At 34.2% G+C, this 25263-nt stretch overlaps 3 protein-coding genes across 4 annotated transcripts; all 3 read right to left on the bottom strand.

Annotated features, from left to right (window-relative positions):
* Positions 1 to 221: 221 nt before the first annotated feature.
* On the bottom strand, positions 222 to 2134 carry LOC132273036 (F-box/kelch-repeat protein At3g06240-like). The gene is made up of 2 exons (XM_059774069.1): positions 2127 to 2134; positions 222 to 981 (listed from the first exon to the last, which is right to left on the bottom strand). The coding sequence occupies exons 1-2, from the start codon at positions 2132 to 2134 to the stop codon at positions 222 to 224; spliced, it is 768 nt and encodes a 255-aa protein (XP_059630052.1).
* A 9844-nt stretch (positions 2135 to 11978) lies between these two features.
* On the bottom strand, positions 11979 to 14026 carry LOC132274817 (stress response protein NST1-like). The gene is made up of 2 exons (XM_059776154.1): positions 13675 to 14026; positions 11979 to 13575 (listed from the first exon to the last, which is right to left on the bottom strand). The coding sequence occupies exon 2, from the start codon at positions 13527 to 13529 to the stop codon at positions 12225 to 12227; it is 1305 nt and encodes a 434-aa protein (XP_059632137.1). The 5' UTR covers positions 13530 to 13575; positions 13675 to 14026; the 3' UTR covers positions 11979 to 12224.
* Positions 14027 to 15457: 1431 nt separating this feature from the next.
* Positions 15458 to 24420, bottom strand: LOC132274816 (probable magnesium transporter NIPA1). 2 transcript variants are annotated; one of them, XM_059776152.1, is made up of 9 exons: positions 24058 to 24420; positions 23797 to 23975; positions 22517 to 22573; positions 20677 to 20767; positions 20416 to 20576; positions 19665 to 19792; positions 19438 to 19575; positions 17313 to 17405; positions 15463 to 16147 (listed from the first exon to the last, which is right to left on the bottom strand). In XM_059776152.1, the coding sequence occupies exons 2-9, from the start codon at positions 23924 to 23926 to the stop codon at positions 16028 to 16030; spliced, it is 918 nt and encodes a 305-aa protein (XP_059632135.1). In that variant the 5' UTR covers positions 23927 to 23975; positions 24058 to 24420; the 3' UTR covers positions 15463 to 16027. The 2 variants fall into 2 exon arrangements, with proteins under 2 accessions (XP_059632136.1, XP_059632135.1); XM_059776153.1 differs by lacking the exon at positions 17313 to 17405 and having other exon boundaries at positions 15458 to 16147.
* Between the last annotated feature and the right edge of the window lie 843 nt (positions 24421 to 25263).

The raw sequence follows: 25263 nt of genomic DNA, 5'->3' as shown, positions 1-25263 counted from the left end.
TTCATTAACAAATACTATAAATATAAGCAAAACAATCAAACACCAAAAACCCTACTACATATTGAAAACCTCAAGCATATAGAATGTCTTTTGAGGAATAGTAATACAGAACAATGCTTGCTTCATTGAATTGAAAATAACAGTGAAAAAGGACATAAAATAGTTATTTGGCATACCTATCCAGTCATCATCCTGAAATAAATTTGTTCACGATATTGCCTCTAACTCAAACTTCCATGACAGGGTGATACCATGCTCTCCACATAAGCTCCTTCAAACGTACAATTCTCCACATCTGGGAAATTCCGAAGTACCAGATACCTGTATGTTCTCTCTCTTGAATTGTATAGAACTAACTTCTCGGAGTCTATCTTTAATATGACTTCATGATTCTCCAACAAAGCTAATAGACGGATTCTGTAACATGGGATTTCAATGGCAACTTTAGTCCAAGCCTGTGCCACGCCATATTCTTTCATCACCCATAATTCACGACCATTATTATATGGAGTAATACAGAGACATCCTCCAAGCAACCCCAAGGCGTCGATGAATTCCATAGAGGGAATAGGATCCGGAAACTCCCAAAATTTCTCGTCCGCCAAACAGAAAGCAACAATCTTTATTGAGCCGCGGTCATTATAGATCCAGTGGATAGCTCCATTCAGCGGTACCCCGGGCGCAACAGGTATAGCTCCATTCTTGTGACTGTTAGGAAGGCCTTGAACCTTTTTCCAGGAATCAGTTCTTAGTGAATATACATAGAAGCTTTTTTTATCTGCTGTCACCAGTTTGTAATCATCCACGGAGTGATCATAGCCAAATCCCATTACACAACAAAAATCATCCCAAAACCAGAATTTAACCTCAGGTTCAGGTATTCGCTTGGACTCTTTGGTGGAGAGATTGGATACATAAAAACCTGTTCTGCGGAACTTGGAGCACAACAACCCATGGCAAGAACCAATTATAAAGCAGGAACTAAAAGAAAGCAGAGAAAAAAAAATTTAACAATTACAAACTCAAAAACATTATAAAAATCGGATTATACATAATTTATTTTTACTTACATTACTTCTCCAGCCTTATGTTTTTTTTTAATTCATTTGAAATTCTTCTCACTTATTAATATTAATAAAAAAAAAAAAACAATTACTTTAATTCAATTGACATTAGTATCCTAAATTCCTAAATTTACTCTATTTCGCTACAATAATGTCAGTATAATATTTTGTTGGTAAGGAGTTTTTTTTTTTTTTTTTTTGGATAAGTTGTTAGGATAATATTAATACGGATTCTAATTAGAACTCTTAAACAAAACTAAGTAATAAGATTATGACCAAGTTCAAAGAACAAAAAAAATCATATAGTGACAATTAAAGAATAGTCTCTTGGACGTAATCTCACTAAAAGATGATAATTTCTCTCATGAGCACTGTTAAACTGCAAAAGTAAGATAAGTTTTCTCAATATCCTTATTCCTCATTCTTAACTTCTTATTTAAAACTTATCATTTCTAATAATAAATCTATGAAATGTATTCATTGAAATTTCCATTTATTTTTTAATTTTTGTCTTTTAGTAAAAAAATTCATTAGTTTACTCTTCTTGAAAGTTATTTTTTGTAGGCTAGTATATTGCTACCATAAAAAACTATACGGTGAAAATCAAAGAATAGTCTCATAAGTGTTGCAATAATGTCTCACTAGAAGACTATATTTCCTTTGGGTCATGACCATCATCGGGTTCCGAAAATAAAGTTATTTTTTAAAAAAGATTATTTAACATGTCATTCTTGATATTAAATTAATGAAAAGTATGCATTGAATTTTCAATTTATTTTTCATATCTTGTCCTTTAATTTAAAATTTAATTAGTTAAATTTTTTTTCTCTTGAATTTTTTTTTTTTTTTTTGCGTGCTATTGTGCAATCTCTAATAAACTTGACGTTTATTTCTTTGCAATCAGCTCGTATAATTTGAGAGGCCATTCGTTTAATAAGATTTGTTTGTGTTACTACATGGGCCTTAGTCTTCTTCGAGTCCTCGTGGAGCCAAGTCATTTTTGTTGGGCTTAAAAGCCTTTGTTTGGGCCTAATCTGCTAGGTTGGCCCACTCTGTAAATACCTCTTCATGTTGTTGAACTTTTCTTAAAAAAGATTTTAAAATGTCCATCAAAACATCACTTTTTAGAATTCTTTTGGTCTAATAAAAAGTACCACAAGCAACCTGATGATCGGAACTTACTTTAAAAATTTTAAAATAAATGTCATTTTTTAAGAATCTAACTTTTTCAAATTTTAGTATTTTTTATTATATTCGTAGTGGATGACTTATCAAATTTATTCATAATAAATTCACATGATGTAATAATTCACTTTTTATAAGTTCAACCAAGAAATTTAAATTGGTAATGTTACAAAAATAAAAAGTTAGATATTTATTTTGGAGCGAAAGGAGTAATAATAATAATTTTTTACTAATATATAAGGTTATTTGATTTATAAACACTGCTGAATTTTTAAATTTTGGGAGATAAGAATTCATTAGATTTATAAACACTACTATTTTTTTATTTTTTTTTTTTGTCTTGGAAGTTGTTTTTTTTTTTTTTTTTTTCGTTCTTTTCGAAAGTTTCTAATTATTATTTTATTTTGATATGTGTATATTTTAACTCGGGAGTTAGATTTTGATTTCTTGAAAATGTCTAACCATGACTTGATTTTGGTAGAGTGACACTCATGTCTCTACCGAGATGGCTTTGGAGAGAGTAGCCAAGTGACACCAAGAGCTTATCATTAGTCCTATTCACTTACTTACTAGTGAGTGTTTTGTAAATATTGAATATCATTATTACTTTAATTTTGTTCTATATATATATATATATATTAGGTCTATTAACCTATTTACTAGTGTGTGGTATTTTGTAAATCTTAGCCATTGGATATCATTATTACTTTGATTTTGCGCTCTCTCTCTCTCTCTCTCTCTCTCTCTCTCTCTCTCTCTCTCTCTCTCTATATATATATATCATTAGGTCTGCTCAACTACTCACTAGTGTGTAATTACTTTTGTAAATATTAGCCAATATATATGTGTTTTTAAAAAATTTAGATGGAGAATTGAAAATTTTAATGTATGTACCTAAAAATGTGCGTAATTAGAGACATCTCCCCTTAAGTCTATATTCTATATTAATTTGATTTTTACTTAAATAAAATGATATAAAAACAAAAATGAGTTACACTTTTAAAATACACGTATATAACAATTATATATTAAAAAAGAAATTGAAGAGACGCGGGTAAATTATAAGCAAATTATATATATAAAATAATATATGTATATACAAATTATATACTGAGTATAAAAAAATAAAAAAAAAATTGAAGAGACTCCGGAAGTTGTGAAATAAAGGACTAATTGCTATGTCCTCCACGTCTTCTTTTTTTCACAACTTCCCACGTCTCTTCAATTTTTTTTTTATATATAATTTGTATATGTATATATATTTAATTTTCCAAAAGTCTGGACTATTCTCGCTTCGCGCCATCCAACAGTAACAGAAGGTATGATCGATCCTTTCTTTCCTCAAATTATGTAAAGACTCGCAATTGTGTTTTTTTTTTTTTTTTTGAAAGGTAAAGCAATTGTGTTTTGTTGTGATCAATTATCAAGTTGGCTTATTTTATCTATTTAATTTTGAGAAGATTCAAGAATTTGAAACATTTTATTGAAAAAAATCATTTTTATGCATTGGAATTTCGAAACATCAACAATCTGTTTCATATTACATGTTTTATGTTATGAATATATAAATAAAGAAATATATAGTGAGATCTGCTCAAAAGAAAGTTTTATTACTTAAAAAGAGTACACAATACAACATACTACCACATATAGATGAATTGAATTGCACCGTCTCTGTTTGCTTCGTCTTGCTCTAATCAGATAGTTAAACATCAACAATCCAACGGCAATCTATCACTTGCATCCCCAAATCAATCACTCGTGAATATGATTTTAGTGTAATCATTACTATTACAAATTGCAAGCTTACAATTTGTATATATAATATTATAATTGTGAACCCCACTATAATATATATATATATATATATATATATATATATATATATATATATATAACACTTTAGATGAATTTTATTGTTTCATAGTTTTTGTTTCAAAAAATGTCTAAAAGAAGTTGTTATAGTTTGATCTTTTGATTTTTCTTTCACTTGATCACAATTTTTTTTAAGATAAAAATACTGTTTCGCTATCAAATAATAGGAATTAATGATTTTCTTAAAATCTAATTCAGTTTCTTAGGACGCACTACCTCTTAATGCTGATGCTTTTGCAACACAAGCAACTGAAATGAGTCCGATCAGCACCTTCTCTCCTGCTTCAGTCCCAAAGGTGAACTTATTATTTATGAAAAATGAGAAAGTTAGACGAATCTGACTGTATTTGTTTGAGTGGTGATGACATCATTCAGTTCGATGGACTATTTTATGTGATTGGTGAATAAAGTTTCATCCCTACTCACATAAATATAGTCCCGGATTCAAAGTTATCCTGATGTTGCTACAAATCAGTCCGACAACCTTCTCGATTCTCCTCCTGAGGATGCTGACGAGCTCATTTCTAAACTAGTCTCAGCAGTAGAAACTGAGACCGAGACCAATACTCTACTTGACTCAGGGAGACCGAGACCGAGACCGAGACCGATAATCTACTTGCGATAATCTACTTGACTCAGGGACCAAAGACACTACTTACAACACCAAATCATTTGAAAAGGCAAAGAAAACTTTCTTCACCTTTCTGAAAGGAGTTTTTCCTGATGTTGAAGATCAGCCTACAATCTCGCAATTGATTGATTGTAGGGAATTTTCTCCTGAGCAACTGTATGAGATGACAATATTTCAATCTCAACTGTCCACCATTCTCAGCATCTTCCGAGCTTCATCTTCCGTGCTTGAGGAGACCAAGAAGAGTCTATCCAGTAAACAAGAGTCAAAGGTGTCCCTCGGTGACCAGATCAAGGCCGATAACAACTCCTATCAGACCAAGAAATCTTCCCACGGGGAGCTGGTGGAGAAAAGGCAAAAGCTCCGGGAAGAAATCGACTGTTTAACTGCTGATTTGGCTGAGGTGTCTGTGGCCGAGGCAGTGGCTGAAAGAGAAGTTAAGCAACTCCAAGGACGTATCCTCAACATTGGTGCTTCGAGGAGCTCGGTGATGGGGAACATAACTATTCTTGAAGCGTGTAGGAAAACCGCCGAAAGTTTTCTCACCTTGGTTCAAACTCAGTGGGATAGGCTGAAGAAAGCCTTTGGCGGGGTTTGAGATTTTTAGAACAATAATTTAATTGAGGTTTTGGACGACTGCAACTTTGGTCAATAAGAACAATTTCTTTTGTGACATGCAATAACAATCTTTTACTCTTTTAACTATGTTGGAACGTTTGCATGATCGACTGGTAATATTTTTTTGAATCAACCCAATATTCTTAGAGTATAAATTAGCACCTTAATGGCTCCAGCTCCTGACCAGTTTGTGCAGGGATGGCAAATTCCCTTCTTCATAGTCATAGTCAAGTCCACGACCAGTGACAAGCTCCTTGAACTAAACCGAGTCGACCTGCCTAAATTCTGAAGAGGTACCATCACGTGGTCCTGCACGCCCCTTTCTTGGAACCATTTCCAGTCAAACTCTGCTCTTTACTAACCAGCATTCATGTCTTTCTTATTTCAAGTGTCTTAGGAATCTGTCCGTGACACTCTCCCCCACCTGAATCTTGCGACGCCCTCGTCGCAGTACGGCACTGCTCCACTGCGTCTGGTGTTTCCAAAGTCTACCTCCAAGCGGTATGCTCAACTTCTCACCATCACTTCCTTGTGCAACCCTTTGCACTGCACTCACCCAATAATAGCTCTCGGACCAAGGGGATGTCCGCCGCAACTCTCCGTTATGCCACCTCCGGGGCATCCCGAGCAAGCAAGGGCCTCCTGCCGACTTGATGCCCGCCCTTCTCCACGGTTTGCATTACCCAAGGAGCTCGCACGAACTTTGGTGCGCGCGGACCATCGGTGCGCAACTTCAAAGGACTCTTCATCTTAGGGAAATGAAGGTTTATCTCCAACTGCATTGATTCGAATTACGTTGACGCAACTTCAGTGCACGTCTTCATTCTCAGACCCCAGATCGACAAGGGGGCACACCTCTTGTCCTGCTCTGATACCATTTGTCACGGGCCTAAAAATTTGGCGCAGCGGCACGAGTCATGCGACACCGAGGCGCTGCTTCTAAATGCTTTGATCAATTCAAGGAAAATCAATATGTTCATGTACATGTAGCTTGCACAACCTGCTTTAAGGGACTGATGAGAAAATAAGATTCTTAAAACCATAGCTACTCTATCAAAATTTAATATGGATTTTATTTTCTTTGCTATATGGATTCGGTTGTTCGGAATTGATGTTTTGAAATTAAAATTAATTATAATTATATATATATTCTTCACCTCTTGATCTATAAGCATTCTATCATACTATCTAAGCGATATTTGGAACATCTTTTGTGCATTTTTATTTTTTTTTCAAGCACTCTTAACTGTATTTGTTTCAATTTTCTTAGGTACTATAATTCAATCATTTTGTCCTCTTGTAGTTTTGTTGGAAATGTAGTGCTTACATGGGAGAGACACTTTCCACAAAAACTAATTCAATAAAAAGCAAATGTTGAAATTTTTTTTTTTTTAGTATATTAATACACTTTTGTGGGTCATTTTTTCAATTCAAAAGTCAGGAATTAACTATTCCACCAAATATTAATGATCCAGAAACATATAATAATTTCTCATATTTATACCATTTTCTACCATGGTGGTTCAAGTAAAGACAAAGTGAGTGTATTTTTTGTCATTGTTAACCAAAATCTTCAAATCAAGCTTTCAAGTTTAACTCGATTGTTATTCTAAGCAGCTTTAACTAGCCCCAATCTCAGAATATTTTTCTAAATTGTCTAGGTGATTTGATAAAGTTATGTTCTAGGGTGAGAATTAAAGTACTCAAAAAATGGAGTATTGATCGGACTAACAGTGGTATTTAATAGTCAAAGACATGATGATAGATTTGATAGCTCAAGACATCTAAAACTGAAAGGGTATGGAAGTTCAAAAAGGCTTCTTAACTGGTTGATGAATGATGACTAAAGAAGACAATGAATACAGTCGAACTTAGAGATTGGAGTAGGGAAAAGTCATACATGAGGTCAAAACATGCATGAGCCTTATATAAAATTGATGATAAGGTGGTGCCTGTCGTTTAATTTTTAATTTTTTATTTGTTTGCCTTTGATAATAACTTTTGTCATTTTTGTGTAGGATAATTCGAAAACGGATGTTTGGAGAATTTTAGAATCCAACGCTTACAGGATGTTTGGAGAATTCTAAAACCTAATATCTAGAATTTATATAGATGAATTATTCTAGAATGTAAATCTTAACCAGTCATTATAATATAATCATATTCACTTATCAAAAAATAATATAATCATATTCATAAATTGAGAATGGAATGGCCTATAAATAGGTAAAGGTTCCTTTTGAAATTATGGATTTGGTGCAAACTAAGGTGGGTGTCAATATAAAAGAAAGTGAGAACAATGAGAAAAAAAAGTTGATAAATAAAAAGTGTATTGTATAGTTTTTAAGAAAAAGCATGCTCCTAAGAACTGGGAATGTTATTTGGGAAATTTTTAAGTGTATGTTCGTGATTCTTTTTGTTAATGGACTCATTTGTTCCACTCCTGTACATTTTTTATTGAATATATATTAAATATGATATTTCTATTGATGTTCAATTTTATACCAATTACTTTTTCTGATTTGTAAATTTTTTGTAGAGTAAAGACAAAAACATCTCTTGAACTATTGGTTTTTTTTATAAATAAACACCCTAAACTAAAAAATCCCTCTAAACTATTGATTTGTTGCAATTAAGAACAAATCCATAATAAAATATTATTTTACTATTTTGCATTAAATTTGTCATTTCTTATTAAATTATTTTTATTATCTTTTCTCTTATCTAAATATTAATTATACTATTTACCTTAATTTTATTATTAGTATCAATTTATCATAAAAATGAAAAAATTAAACAGATTTGTAGGTAACTACCATTTTCTAAAATGATTAAATTATTATTAAAATTTTATTATTTATAATAAAACTTATTATACCCAGTTTAAACTTTTTTAGGAAAAATAAAAATAAATTATTTTTCATATAATATATTGATGAAAATTTAATAAATTACTTAAATAAAAAAATACATTTTTTTCATGTATATTCATGAAAATTTGAGAAATTAATTAAATTATTTTAAAATTTTCTACTTAAGATTTTTATTTAAACAACTAATTTCAAAAATTAAATACAAATTTATGCAAATTTAATGAAGAATATGTCACCAAATTAGTATGAATTTTTTATTAATTTATTTCAAAAAGAAAGGGCATTATGGTCATTTAATGAAATATAGGTTACCGCATTGGGGCATTTTGTAACAAAATTTGATAGTTTGAGGGATATTATGCACAAAATATAGTTTAGAGGGGCTATTTACAAAATTAAACATAATTCAGAGATTTTTTTGCACTTTACCCTCTTTTCTTTTTAGGTAAGTTACACTCACACCCCCTAAGCTTTCGGTCAACGCCACTCAGCGGATGGTCAACGCACAAGTTTACATTGACACCTCCTGAGATTTCAAAAGTCATATTTACCATCAAATCTGTAAATTGACAACAATAACCTTCCATCATATTATTATGTAATCCCCTCATCCACCACGGCTACACACCACCGCAACCACCGCCACACCAAACACGCTTTCGGACTCGCCTAAATGCTTGATGTGTCATCATCACACAAATCCCCTCTCAGGCTCTCAACCACCACCGCCACGCACACACACTACCACAACCACCGCCACACCCACACACACACCACCACCACCAACACACCCACACCCCACTACCACAACTCATCACCACACTAAACACGCCTCCGGACTCGCCCAAATGCTTCGCGGCGGAGCAATTGTCAAAGTCACCAACTCCAACCAGGCCAAGATCGCCGAATCCACCGGAGCTTGTTGTGTCATCATCACACAGCCCTTTAAAGGAGGCATTGCTCGCATGCCTAACCCATCTCTCATCAAAGAAATCAAGTGAGCAGCATACCTCCAACGGACCACAGTCTACGCCTCTGTTGATGTGACGAAGGTTAAATCAACGCTGCAAGAGCACACTTCACCCAATCTCCTTCAATGGCTCCGATTCGAACCAGAGAGTTCGTCATCGCCGATCTCTGAGCATTCAATCCTTCAAAGGCTCCGATCTGATCTCGCAAATGACGATCATCGAACGGCTAGGAGATTTGGATCTGTCGATTGAGAATTGCACGTATGACGACGTCAACAAGAATCCATGAAGGTTCAATCTGGTGCCAAAACGTGGTGGGGAGTCCACCGGAATGGCTTTGTGCCGCCGCCGTGCTTTGTGGGTGATGGTGATCTGGTTGTACTGATGGGAGGGTGGATTAATGGGTCAAAGGGCACTTAGGTCATTTTATAATTAAAAACTAATTGTTGACACTAATTAAAGGTCATTTTGGAACAGTGAAGAAACAAAGATTTTGTAACAAATATTACTATCTATTTATTATTCTCCTTGTCATATTCATAAATGTTGAACTTGTCCAGTGAAAATGTTGCCAAACTTCCAGAACTGCCGGAGAGTGTTCCCCCGTCGGAGAAACCCCCCACCTTCAGTTGCCCAGTTTGCAAGGGACCATTTGTAGAAGAAACATCAACCAAGTGTGGTCACATTTTCTGTGAAAAAATAAAAAATAAAAAAAAAAGAAAAAAAAATTGCTTAATTCCACCCTGTGATTAAGCGAAGCTAGATACGATTTCAGTTTATGATGCCAAATCATGCAAGCTTGCTCTTTGATTTTCTATGATAAAATCTGTTTACAAATGGTAGAAAGTGAACAAGGTGAAGCTGTTATTTCAGCTGCAGGAAATGAGAAGGCTGTTATTTTAGTCTACGTAGCTTGCACAGCCTGTTATAGGGGGGTGGTCACTCCCGAAGTCAAATGAGATTCTTTAAAACCATGGATTTCTTAGACCTAATGCTTCCCGAGGCATCAGAGCCAAGTTCTTACCCACTTGAGCCAACCCCTTCCCGTTATCTTCAACATCAGATAATTTATATGCATGGATACAACCATCTACTACTACAGCACAAATTAGAAGTATGGCCTAATTCTGGTAAGTACACAAACCAACCTAAAAACAGCATTGCGAAGAACTCATCTCATTACAAATGGTAAGAATTAAACTATTGAAAGTTTCAAGCTTACCAACTAAAGACTATATCCCATTATCCCCTCGAAGAATGCTGGAACTTATTCCGCTAAACACAATGTTGTATAGCGAATAGCCGGCAAGTTATCCTGCTCTCTTGACATTCTAAACAGCAAACATAATATGATCGCAGGTCTTAAAAGCAGAAGTTGTTTTACTTACAATAAACTTCAAGAAGAAGCACATACCATAATCTCCCTTCTTCCCTCAACCCGGCTAGCATTAGCACCAACTCTTGACAAAAAGCACACAGCACAATGTCCCACATCTCCCCAACCTGTTTATACTTGCACTGGCCAAATACTGCTAATGATGGTAATACTAATGATGATGATGAAGAAAATAAAACGTAACAAAAAGAAAATAACACCCCTTAATTTCCTTTATAAACTAGCAAATCTTTGAACAAGAAATTGTCCACAAAGACACCCATCTAAGACACACAGTGACCATACAGACAAATTTTACCTTACGGTGCTCGATAAAAAAATTTGTTATGGACAACCAGCCAATGCATCATAGAAGACAGCAAAGTCGGCATAGACACTCTCTCTATTGCTCTCAACTTAACAAACTGCGTGGGGCTGAATTTTGATCAATGCATCTTTTTAAAAAAGGAATCCCTTTTCATTTTTCTCCTGATTTCGTTGCAGTGCCATCAACATTCCGTAGACAGAAAATGTGCTCAATAAAAAATAATATAAAAATAACAATATCCGGTGCTGATCCCACCCATCGGGGGTGAGAGAGAGAGAGGGAACTGAAGCACAACTGCCCAAGGTCAAGTCACCTTTGATAAATTTTGTTTTTTTTCTTTTTTCTTTTCCCTTCTCCCTTTGATAATTGACAAGTGTCCGACAGCTTTTTATTAGAAAACCCAAACAAGTGAGTGCCTAAGCGCCTAATTGCAATAATAAGGTTGATTCAGTCTCCCTAATTCCAGAAGCATTGACAAACCAGGCTGCAATTAATCTCTTAAATTTCGATAGTGACACTTTCTTTAATCTGCTGGCAGGTTGATGGAACAGTAAAAAGAGTTTTCATTTGAAATTCTCTTCAATTTAGTAGGCAGGTTGATGGAACAGTAAAAAGAGTTCTAATTTGACAGTCTTCCAATTTAGTAGGCAGCTTGAGGGAACAGTAAAAAGGGTCATAATTTGCTAAAGCTTTAGCACAGTGTTAAAAACTTTCAAAGGGGCAGGGAATGTCCTAGGTTTGATTCTTACAATCTAATGATTACATGTGTGTATCCTTCTTATGTCATGAATTTGAATATGCCTTTTAAATCATTTAAATACATGGTACTACTCAAAATTAGCTAAACTAAAACTTATCAAAAAAAAAAAAATTTAGCTAAACTAAAAGAGGTAGCTGACTTTGACCTACTTTCCATGCTTTCTTGTTCCTGTTACTTCTTCAAAGAGTATAATAGAACAGGGGAAAAGACTGGAGAGTATATGAAGAGGAATACAAAAGATAGCAGGGTATGACATGAAAATACAAACCACTTTCAATTTCACAATAGAAACATCAAATTTTGAAGTAGATAAATCTATATCTCTTATTGACTAAGTAAAACTAACCGAGCAAAAAATGAAACATAAGAAATAACTAGAAGTCAAATAACATATAACATTATTACAAGAAGTAAATAATTGAAAGGACAATAAAATACATTCAACGAATCTCTGACCTTTACACTTGTTCCCATCATCGCATTCTCGCAGGCTGCCTATGAACTTTAGCCACCGGAGGAAATTAGTGACGCAGAAATGATATCATCAATCAACAATGAACTGGTCATCTTGATTATCTCCCTCAACCCTCGTATCACCATGAACAATACCATTCACATGGTGCAAGTTCTGCATCATATGTGAAAGATAATGATTGCTAGCTCCTGTGTGATCAGAAAGCCCAGTAGGATGTCCAGTCCACTGTGAAACAATCCCAAGAAACTGATTACTAAGGTTCTGTTGTTCATGAAGGATCCGAGTCTGGATCTGGCCTATTTCTGCCCGGTGTTGCCTCAACATCTCGTCGATCCTCTTTTTCCATTCTGCCCTCCTCCGGTTCATCCTCTCCCCACATTCCTTCTCATAAATCAACTCTTCCTCTTTTCTTTTTCTGTCTCTCTCTTCACTCTCTTTCTCTATAGCTTCCCATTCCCGAAATCTCTGCCTCCTCACCTTCTCCATAGCTTTCCTCATCTCCTCCCTCTCATTTTCCCTCTCTTCCCATTTCTGTTCACGTTCCTGCTCAAACTCTAATTGGAGATGCTCCCTCCTCTGCCTCTCTCGCTCTCTTTCTGCCTCACGTTGCTCAAACCGAGTTTCCAATTCCCTCAACCGCCCTAACTGGTTTGCGAGAAAACCCCATGCCTTCTTCTCCAAACCCTTCAACACCTTCCTCTTTTTCCTTGTATCAGACCCAGCTGGCTCAATATCTTCATATACAAAACCATCGTCTCCATCCTCCTTCGTAAGATTATTATTATCATTGTAATTCTCCTCTCTTTCCTCTCCATCATACTCAAACTCTAAACCTATAACCCCATCGTCACCTCCATCTATTCCTGCCGTAAAATCACCATCTTCTCCATGACCCAGATGCCCAAATTGCACAATCTCCATTCCATGACCAATTTGATCAAAGCCTCCGCCATTTTCGTGATTATCAGCAGCAACCACCATCGTGTCATTACTACTAAAACCAGAAGTGACATCCCCAAACACCTCCTTGTACCTAAGAAAATTCGACCAGTGGGTAAGGCCCTCGACCCAATCAAACTCCTCTCTGCCCGAATCACCCACCAATTCAGGCTTCTTGATCTTTTGCTTCACCAATGAATACTGATGCCTCATGTTCTGTACTTTAGTAGACACATCCTTCCAACTCCATTGCCACGGATAAGCGATTGGATCGCGAACATGGTGCATAGAATTCACATACAAAGCAATGGGTCTATATTTTTTCTCTCGGGTTTTCATTTTTGCCAGGAACCCATCACAATCCATCTCACCATACTTGTCAATTAGGGTTCTCTCTTCTGCCTCCGTCCATTTCTTCCTTCTTGGAGGAGGCATCTTCAACCACTACTACGTCTACACTCATTCAAAAGCTAACAATTATCTAAACAACAAACTAATTTATATCAATTAAGCCCCCAAACAGAACAACATCACAGTTCTACACATACTGAGAACAAAAAATGGTGTACTGGGTACTGACCTTGAGAGAGAGACTGTGTGAAGCTTTGATGTTCGATATAAGCCCCAAGCGAGAGAGGGAGTACAGAGTACAGACCTTGAGAGGTGTAGATTATTGTGAATCTGTGTGATGGGAAGTTAGGGTTGCTTGGGTGTTTACAAATTGGGAGTGGGAGGATTGAAGAAAGATTTTCTCGGGAAATTGAGAGAGAAAATGAGGGGAATTGTGTGGGGAAAGTGAGCTCCGTTAAGGTATCGACTGGTGTGCTTTCGTTGCCGCAGCTTAACTGCTGCGAGCTTGGTGGTTGACGATTTGCAGTCTATGTCCGAAATCAACCTTCTCTGTCTCATCTAAATATAGATATAAAGTTATATATGTATATATTCCGTATATACATATATATATATAGAGAGAGAGAGAGGGCATATTTGGCACACTAATACAAGAAAACTTTGTTTGATTTTAGTTAAAATAGTTTTCTGTTTGATTTCTTGATAATCATTTTCAGAAATTTGAATAAAGAGTGCAGACTGTTGGAGCCCACACACCTCTACTCACAGTGATTCTAAATCATTTTTTTAAAATTATTTGCTTGCTTGCTTGAATTTAGTGTCCTGAAATTTGATTTGGAAAATAATTAATTTAACTTTTGAACTAAAACTTCTTAATTTTTACTTCAGGATATCAGTTTTTTATTTATTTATTTCAGAGCATTAATTTCAAGCAATCGAACATGTAATTTAGTTTGGGAGTACGGTATTATCGCCTTAAATTTAGAATTGAAAGATATTTAGTTCAAACTTTAAACTAAAAATCCTCTAAACATTTTAATAACAAGAAAAAAATAAGTTTTCTTTGTGAAGAATAATTTAACATAATATTTAACTTTTGAATCCAACTTCAATTAGTAAAATTTTTGTTTAAATGATAATTAATATCTTGATTTCAAACTCATTCGGTGACCCAAGATTTAATTCAAGGATTTCTGATAAATGAATTTTATTGTGTAAAATATATAGTTTGATATATTTGAGATGATTTCAAATGAATGGATCTGTGGATTTTAAAATAAAAAGGTAAAAGGAATTATTTAAAATCAATGCAAGTAGCGATTCAAGTTTCATGGTTCTAATAATCTAATGGAATGCATTCCTCGATTAAATTATTTGGTTTAAAAATTATTATTTTTTATATAACCTTAAATCTCAAATCACCGTATTACAAATTCATGTATTTATCTAAATCAACACAAAAAGTCTAATGTGGATGAATCCAATGTTGAAAAAGGTTTCTAAAATCCTCAATTTTAAAATCATTTGTGTGGATTTTTTTAATAAAGAAAAAATGAAAAAAATAAATAAAAAGATGTCATTGAGAATTTGAAGAACTACCTTCCATCTTCCTTCACTCACTTTTCCCCATATAGGGGTGATATTTGAAACTTATTTATGTATTTCATTTAAAAGGCCTTAGTACCTTTACCGATTCGATTAAACATAGGATTTAATTTTTTTATTATTATTATTTTTTTGGTAGGTAAATTAAACACACAATTTGCAAAGCTGTTATTTCTCAATGGGAGGTCAGGGGTTCGAATCTCAGTGAAGGGTGTGTGTGAGTCCCAACTAAAAAAAAAAAAAACACACACAATTTGCAAGTGTTATGATGTCGGAGTGATATGGTTGTTTTCTCGTGTCTGAAAGTCTGTGTTCAAGCCTTGCATCCTTCCCTTCTCTCTAATTACTAACCCCTAATATTCTCGCCATGAAAAAAAATATCAAACACACAACTCATATACAAATCACTATTATTTTGAAAAAAGAGGAAATATGACTTCAAGTAAAAGCTTGCTTGGTCCATCTCTCAAACTTATTTCGGTTAGTTCAAGTCTCTTGTTTTCTCTTCTTTCTCTACCAACCCTCGAACTCCTGACCAAAAGTTGACCACAAAAGCCAAATCACTACTCTTGCATACAAGCTTGGTGTTCCTCTTCCCCTCTCTCTAGAAAACTACGTAAATAATGTGTTTCTCTAAAAAAAAATATTAAAAGCTCTCCAATAACATGAGAAAAGACCAAAAGAATGAGAAGAAAACCTAATGCTAACTATGGAATTACTCCTGCATTATCATCAACCAATCTAATATATTATTAGCATCCATGAGATGACTTTCTTTCCTTTTTCTTTTTCCCTTTCCATCTTGCTAAGTCATATTTGTGTAGTCTAGAAACACTCTTTCCTTTACATGCTTCTTTAGATTTTCCTAACTATTTTCCTGTAAGATGCAACTGACTACTGCTCAAGTATCACACATGTGTCTGTCTGGGAGCTGCATTTGCGTTCGCGTTCAGGGCTCCTGGCCGGAATAGAGGGGATCAACTGGCTCCAGTACCACCCATATCCTTGGTTTTATGAAGAAGAAAAACTCCGCAGAGAATGGTCACGAAACCACTCAATTCTGTTGAAATCTGTGATCCACTTTGATTGTCCCAGTCCTGAATTCACACCAAAAAGAGATGAAAAAATGAATATGAACTTCAGAAGTTCAAAAATCCCCGTAACAATGCAACTTAAATCAAATTCATGTTGCTATACAAGTAACTATTTGGATGACAATGTAAGAGATAGAAAATAGAAAGCTACATTCAATCAAGAGTGTTTGGATTAAGCAAAGCAAGCTACAATAAGAACATGGTTTCTTTAATCTTTCACAGTTCTGACAAGTGACATTGAAATTAAATTACCACAAAACTTTTCAATTTACTAATATCAAGGGCTGTGCTATCTGATAAAGGGGTTGGGTTGAATTCCAGTGCCTGGCAAAACAGTTAGTCCTTGGTAACTAGGGTCTTCCCAAGTGGGTCGATTTCTAGAGCTATAAAATGGCATTGGAGGGTGAAAATATCAACTACAATGAAAAGAGAAAACCCGGTAAAAGGCAAAGAGAAATGGTATGTCTGTCAAAGAAACTCACCTGTTTTTAGATGCAAATAATCTGGAAGCTAATGTCTATTCATATGTTTACTTATTTATATTGATACATCCAAATTACAATACAAGTTGAAGCCACCATGTAATGATCTTATAGAAATCTGCTTTTGCCATATCTAAGAAATGCTTGTATCGATGTAAGATTTGTATATCACCCATCAAATCAAACTCGATATAGTTAACCCAACCAAATACAACTTGTTTAGTATCCTAATTTGTTACACATAGGGAATCCCATTGCTTTCCCCACGGGTAACCATTTCTTAATTTTCCACAGAGTGCTAGCAGAATAAACTCAAAGCAACAGGGACAACGAATTTAAAACAGTGTAATACTACTGTGAAATCAACTGTTACCGTCACAATTATATGAAATTCATTGGGTCGTGTCAATAGTATGCGACACTAATTGCAATCAGGATGGCAAATTGACAATGATAATTAATAACATAATGGAATAAATATTTTAATATGCACAACCTTAACCAAATCTTAGTATGCAGATGGTGATATTAATAAATAACGGTTAAAGCAAAGGCTTTCAAGTCGCAAGAATAGCAAAATTTTAATATTTAATCATAGTAAAATTTTCATCTACAAAGAGTGATACTGGTAAGAGGTGAAGAAAAGAAACTTTCCAAAGAAAACAAGAAAGAATGTACCGAATCACCTTAAACATGATAATACTGGCTAGGATGGTGAGGGTTGTGAACGTGACATAGTAGACAGGAGAAACAACAGCAGTATTAAATGTGTCTAGTGCCTGTAGTAACAAATCCACAATCAAGATTAACCAACTACCAAAAATTAAAAGTATTGTGAAGAACATTTTACTCAAAATTATTGCAAAGCATTGATAAAAGAAAAAACAACTAGACTATGACGTATAAAAACACAACATGAAAAAGAAGAAGAAAAAAAAGAAAAAATCTAGGCAAGTTTATATTGCCATTCTTTAGGAAAGAGCAGATACTTCAAAAAGTTACATGTCACACTAAAATAAAGTCAAAATATCTTATATTAAAAATGTCGATTAGAACGGAAACCTTAGGCACTGATGTCGAGTAGCACAAGGCCATGATCTAGACCTAGAGGGAGGCGAAAAGGTCTTAATTGCTCAATGAACTTTTTTAAAGTATTTTTTATTTTTAACAAACTACAACGGAAATTCAAAAATTAACTAACTAGAAAGCACGTAAATCGAGTCATTCTAACATTTCTTATAAACCAAACAAAATAATTGCTATAATATCATAAGATCTTAAAAATGATGAGGAGATAATAGATGGACTATCAAAAATTTTAGCCATAAAGAGACAACAAATAGAAAAAAGGCTTACCACAAATATGATCTGATGAAACCTTTGATTAATGATAATTGATTGTTACAGTTGGATTCCTTCTGGTGAATACAACTTGCATGCTGAGACAGATAACTTCTTCTTCTTTTTTGGATACTTGGGTTTATTATTGGGTGTTTTTCATTATATTTCTTACCCAGACCAACCCACACGAGATGCACCAAGGTGCATCATACGAACACGCGAATTATCGGAATGAAGATGAGCAAACCATTACCAGCCAATAAAGAGGGCTTTGTGTTTTGGATTTAACCACAGCACGAAGAGTTAATATTGAGATATGGTGACACTGAACATCTTCTGTACAAAGGTAAATGCAGCAACATAAAGTACCTTATCCACAGTTGTGAATGGACTCTCTTGCCTAGTGCAATTAACGAAATAGCTATGATGGAAAGAGTGAAGATTTGTGTGAAGATGGTGTTATGTTTTATTTAGAAAGCCATCGTTAGTCACGACAAGATCCACCTCAACAAAGACAGCATTAGATCTCATAACCAAAATTAAAACAAAGATGGCATTCTCTAGGAAATATCCAGCCAATATTTCAACGAGTTGAAGAGGAGTCCACAAATGAATTATGTATTACTGTAAGAAGCATGATCAGAGGCCATAGTGTAGGTACTATAATTTTCCATAAGAACTTGAGAAGCTGTTGATGGGCTTACAAGTATTGATTCCCCAAGAGTTATCCAGAAGATTAGCACTTTTAGTGTCCAACATGCAACTAATATGTGGAGCAGAGTAGCTCCACTAAATAGAGTTCTTGGTCTGGTTAAAGAAGACCAAGAATCAGCCTAACCTAATTTTTGAGGGGGCAAGGTTAGCATTTCAGTAGTCGAGGTTGAAGTTTTTTTGGAATTGAATCAAGTGGAGCTTCGATTTGTGTTTTGAGAAACCTTACACATCCACACCTAATAAAATATTTTCGTATAAAATGGTTATGTATTAACGCTATCTTTTGAAAGTGACTAAAGCCCAGGAAGCCAATTTTTTTTTACCAAAACTACTTAATTCACCAAACATCCCTACAGTCCCCTCCTCCATCATTTTTCCCTTCTTCCCTCAATCTCATTTCGACCTGATCCAACCAAAATCTCTCATGTCCTACTGCTGATTGAAGATTCCAATGCATCATGAACACACAACAATAAGGGGTCTCAATCTCTCACTCCCCCGTTTCTTCAAGTTTCAGGGCTTTCTCACGTACGGTGGTGTAAGGAGTGAAGAAGACAAGTTTTTTTCAAGTTAAATGATGTGATAAAATTAAAACAATAAAGAGGCATATACCACATGCAAATAGCACCTTTTGGTAATAGGAATTACTGATACCATTCAGAAACACCAAGTTGTCAGGTTGGTTATATATATATATATCAAGATCGGTATCTTCATTTACAACAATCAATGATTTCAAAGTTGTGCCACAATTACCTTGTTCAAATAGTTCACCTGAAGAAGACAACAAAAAACCACGAACACAGTAAAAAACCATGTCTGGAAGTAGGTAAATTGATTTAATCCTGAAAAAGTGAGCTTTAAAGCAATTCCCACTGCCTTCACACCCATAACCTACATACACACAAAACAACTGTATAAGAACTACAGAGTGTATAGATTTTGGTCTGAATGTGTAAAAGCTTTAAAGAAAAGTAACAGACCGTGAGAGAGCCCATGAGTGAGCATATTCCAATATATACGATCATATGGGTCTGCCCATAACGTGGTACATACCGGAAAATGAGGACGGGGACCAAAGCCAACACTATGCAAGCGTAGACAATAAAACCTGTTCGTGCCAAAGATTTGTTTGTCAGTCCAACGCACAATAGTAAATGCATGTCACTAGATGTAAAGCTAATGTGTTTCAAGAACATACATATATGAAAATAAGCAAGGATAATTTTCAGAGTGATTTCCTCTCATGCCATATAATTCCCTAATATTGGTTTATATATAATTGATACGTACTTGAAAGAAAGTAATAACACTCCATTGTAATTTTGAGCAATTTTCAAGTGAATCAATTCAAAAAACATCATTTATACTATTTATTAATTACAAGTTTACATTAGATTTCAGAACAACCATGTTGGCCGTGGCACATGCATGGCCCTAATCAATTGCCTGTTAGTTTATTGAACTCAAATAAATCTTTTGCCGATATAACAAATACGAAAAAGCCCAAGAAGTATACAATTTATCTATTCATATTCTATTGAGTGTGGACACAAAATTGTATGATCCAAGAATATTCATAGATAGATACATATACTTACAAATACACAGAATAATTTAAACAATTTTATGCAGATGAAAAGTAATTGACACCTCTAGCAAAGAGTATGTACCGTAAGGTATAGAGTAACATAAACAGGCATATTATAATATTACATCTTACTTATCAGATACCTGGTTGTGTGGCTAGTTCCCATACTTCCTTAACAGACTCAATTTTCCTCTCTTTTGGAGCATGAAGAACAATAGTGACAGATCCCACTAAGCAGAGAACACACCCTACCACACCAAAGATATGCAATGTCTCCTTTAGAATGAAATGAGCTAGCACTGCACTGCATGGAAGTTTTATAATAAAACAGATTACTTTTTTACAAAAGGAAAATTAATAAAGAAAACTAGAATCTCCTAATGCAATATTATATGGTTTCGTACCTGAAAATAATACTTAGAGCTCCAAGGGGAGTCACAAGAATTGCAGGAGCATATGCATAAGCAGCAAAATTAGCTACTTCTCCAACAATCACTATAAAATATACAAACTCCGCGTTAAGATAAAACTATAAATCATAAATAATCATAGAGAAACATGTAATTCAAACAATGGTTAAACAATTAAAACAACAGGAATGAGAGAAATGGTTCACTACATATTTCTGCAAACTTCATTTAATAAAGAATGCAAAATGTGCCCCTACAGAATCTTTGCCTTAGCAAAGATATAGTAAACCAATTTGGACTTCTGAAATCACATAGCATGAGGTGGAAGAGTCTATCAAAGAGCCCTTATATGTTGGAAGGAACAGTTGGAAACCAATTTGTTTATTGTAGAAAATTTTTGGTTCCCCTATTTATTTATTCATTTATTTATTTATTATTTCAAGTTCCTAAGAGTACCATAATATATTAAAAAAATTCCGTCATTCTGCCCGTTTAATCCTCTTTCGAGTCACAAGCTATATTAGATCTTTCCTTCAATTGTTCTTGTATATGAGTGAAGTGTCATTCAGTCCAAATGCATTGTAAGAAAGAATTTCAATTTTGGTTTAAAGGGTTATTGAATCTTGAGAAGGGTACTTTAAAGTCTTTCAGGTGAACTTATGAAAAAGATTGACAAGGATAGACACCAGAAAGTCAGCTTTCAGCTGCTTAATCATACCCAAATAACTACGGAAAATAAGGCACAATGATATAGTGATCAAAGTCTAGTCATAATGACACACTACAGACATTCATGTGCCGTACTATTATGTAAACCAATTTCCGTGTTTCTCATTCGCAAAATAACAGAAATTTCATAATCTATTGTAATATTTACTTTCAGTTGAAATGTTCCACTTTATGCGGAAGTTGAAGAGAGTGAGATAGCTTCCTTGATGAGGGAAGAGTGGTGAAAAATGATTAACTATGAGAAAAGAGGAAGAGGATGGCACCGTTAACTTAGAGAAAGAGTAATGGAGGCTGGTGACGAAAAGAAGTAATGATAGGGCAAGTTAAGGATCACGCTTGATCTTTTAATAATTTATTAATACTCTTAATCGTTTATGGCTTTTAAAGCTGAACTTTTGATACCCAAGAGCTTTCAAGCATCTCTAACAAGTCACTCCAGTTAACCACTTCAGGAATATTAATAATTGCCATACTGTTAAGAAGTAGTTTTGTGTCTTTTCGTATTTACAATAATGGGTATTAGCGATGTCCAATAAAAGTTAACTCCACCTACTAAATTTTAGGTGATATCAGATGGAAATTCTGACTTGATAATAGATCCTGTTGATGATGTGGTATGAGAACATATTATCTGCTGAACTGCATCAGTGTAACCATTAAGATGTCCAAGCGCAATATAAGATGTGATGGAATTTCTCAACTTCCCATGTGAAGACATTAGTTATTTAACAAACAAGAAGAGTGTTGCTGAGTAAATTTGGTCACCAATGGTATGAAACAGTTAAGGAGAAAGAAAAGTATGCTTGAATTAAACATTATAACTAAATAACAGCAGTTACAGCACCAAAACATGTTGGTTATAATCGGAATTCAAAAGCTTTTAGCAAGCACAAATATATGGAAAATTAGAGCAGTAATGTTGGCACCAAAAGGTTCATTAAAGTATGAGTTGAACAAATTGTCAGAGTATTTCATGAATTAGGAAAATAAAATGGTTCATTAAAGTATGAGTTGAACAAATTGTCAGAGTATTCAGAGTATTTCATGAATTAGGAAAATAAAACGGTTCATTAAAGTATGAGTTGAACAAATTGTCAATACTTACTAGTTATCATCCCAGCCCACCACCAAGGTTCTAACAAATACGAGTGTCCTCCCGAACCTGAAAAAAAATGAGCCACAGTCACAATAGTAATAACTTTTTATACCATAGAATAATATCTTAAGCTTTACAAAGAGTGCTTCATGTTCAAAGGTCGACACGAAAATTGGATACCCCAAACTCAAACAAGTATGGTGGAGATTGGATCGTGCTAAGGGGACAATGGTCCCCTAAAATTTCAATTCCACTACTGAAAGAGTTCCCGTTATAGAATTTATTAGAATGCCCCCTTATCCATATTAGCATAATGAAGCCCCATTATATTTACAACATAGTAGGCGTTTCCAACAATTTCAAAAAATCAATCATTTGCAAAAGCAATAGTGATTTTATTTAGCATGTGACGTGTGCAATCGTGCTTTACCCTGAAAACAAAAAAATAATAATAAAATATTGGATCTTTTATTGAGCTAGATGTTTACTTCATTGTGTTTTATACTTCTGCAAACTGTAACAGAACCCATCAGAATTCTTTAATATTTTGATTTTGCTACGTCAAAGTTGAATTACTCAAATGAAGAACGAGATCTAAACTTACATTGTACCAAATACTCAATATACATATAAAGACATTGACTACAAGAATACTATGTCGTTTTCATGCCATATGAGCATCTTTCTTAATCGATATTTTGCCCCCTTTTCAATAAGTAATAAAAAATTTACCAACTTTAATAATATGTCGAGATGACAGAGAAACAATAACAACCAACTCTAAACTGGTAGTCATCATTGTCCTCCATGGCTACTATCATTCGTCATTCTGCCAATTTACCAGTTCCGTCCCCCAACAAAATAGTTCTTGTTTCAGCCAAGCATATATTAATCACATATTTATAAATAAATTCTTTATATATGTATATGTATAGCTGTACATACATATACGTGGACAAGATCAACTTGCATCCATTTTAGAATAAACTCAAGAAAGCACAGTGTTGCCGGGGGCAACTACGAATAGCCATTTTGATTGATTATTTGTATACAAAACAAGCATGAAATAAACAGTCAATCAAACACTAAATTAGCAAAAGACAATTCCTACAAAAATAAAAAATAAAATGAAAGAAATCTCCCAATGATTATGATGTGAATAGATCATGTCCCATGTATAAATATATGCACACATTATGTTTGTATATATGTGTGTGTAGTTTATACCAGCAACAACAACAACCAAGCCCTTTTTCTCAACTAAAGAAGGAGCACAAAGAAAATTGGACCTGCTCTGGTTCCAGTAGCCCCAGCTTTTTTTAGACCTTTCTTCTTGACAATAAAGCTTGACCCAATAAAAATACTTGATAGCATAGCTAAAAGAAGTCCAGTAATATTGTCAGAGGACATTCTCCCCATTTATAAAAAAATGGAGAGAGAAAACAATCAATTCTTTGATAGCCAGTTCCTGAATCAAACCCATAAACAAAAAATTATTAAAATAAATAAAGAATGAATATAAATCAACATTTATATGTCAACAAATTTACCTTTTTTTGGCACTCAACAAACTGGTATGTGTCTAGATATTCCCATCCATGGTGATATCGAGATTGATTAATATCAGATTTGTATCATATTTGCTATGAATCTCAGCCAAGTAAGATACCAAACCTCGAATTGGTTGAAGTACAAATAGATTCTAAACCCAGACAGGCTTGCCGGAATTAATGATTTGTTATGAATCTTGTGATGATGATGATGAAAGATTTTGTGGGTTGAGCCTCCCTCTCTCTCTCTCTCTTTCTCTGCTTTCTCTCTCTTCTGTGATGTTTGTGTGGGAGAGAGAGAGAGAAAGGGAGAGGTAGTGCTGGAACACAGAGCAAACGGCACATCCGTTACATTTGCGTCTGAGAAACCCAACCACATTTTAAGATGGCCTCCGCATCCCGCGCTGGGCTTAAGTGGCAGTGCTTTACATTCTCGATTTTACCCCTACCATGTTCTGATATTTTCGTAAAAGCCCTTTCTACAACCTGTCAAATTCAATTATTTTCTTTTCTGAGAGAATGGTTGTTAGTTGACATTTGCATCCATTCTAGACATTTAACTGAAAATGGTTGTTTGTATCAGAAATAATAAATTACCGTCTTTTCGAGAAAAAAAAAAAAAAAAAAAAAAATTGAAGGCCTTAGAACCTTTTTGGTTGTGCGGTTCAATCAAAATTAATGTTTAAGTTTCTTTATAATATCATAATAAACTACTTTTCTTAATGGTAGGATTATTTAGTAAATTTCTTTATGAACAGTGTAGTCCACTTCAATTAATATTCTTCAACCATAAGCAACCAGTATGCTTTCATTTGTGATGCTCGAGGAGAAATTATTGGATGGTATTGCCTATTGAACACGAGAGGGAGGAGCCAGGATTTCAATCCAAGGGGCCACTGTGCAAAAATATATATATATTCAACGAACATGACAAATGTTGATTGTTCAAACTGAGTAGGAAAAAAAAAAAATATTGCAAAACCATATTACTAAATCAATGAATAGTATAAAAAATATAAGTACTTGAATAATATAAAAACTAAAATATTGTTTATTAATTAATATTTTCATTACATATGGTTGTATGTGATGCATGAAAATTACACCCATTGACTTTATAAACTGCGGTAATAAATTTAAATAGAACAATCTAAAAAATTATATATATCATTCGTAATTCAAACATTAATTTTAAGTAGGAAAAAA

The sequence above is a fragment of the Cornus florida genome, unplaced genomic scaffold (genome assembly GCF_030987335.1).
Source record: "Cornus florida cultivar Cherokee Brave unplaced genomic scaffold, ASM3098733v1 CherokeeBrave_3.0.0_Hap2_Chr09, whole genome shotgun sequence".
Lineage (NCBI taxonomy): Eukaryota > Viridiplantae > Streptophyta > Magnoliopsida > Cornales > Cornaceae > Cornus > Cornus florida.
Note: the sequence above shows the minus strand (reverse complement) of the source record. Positions and strands in the feature narration are given on the sequence as shown.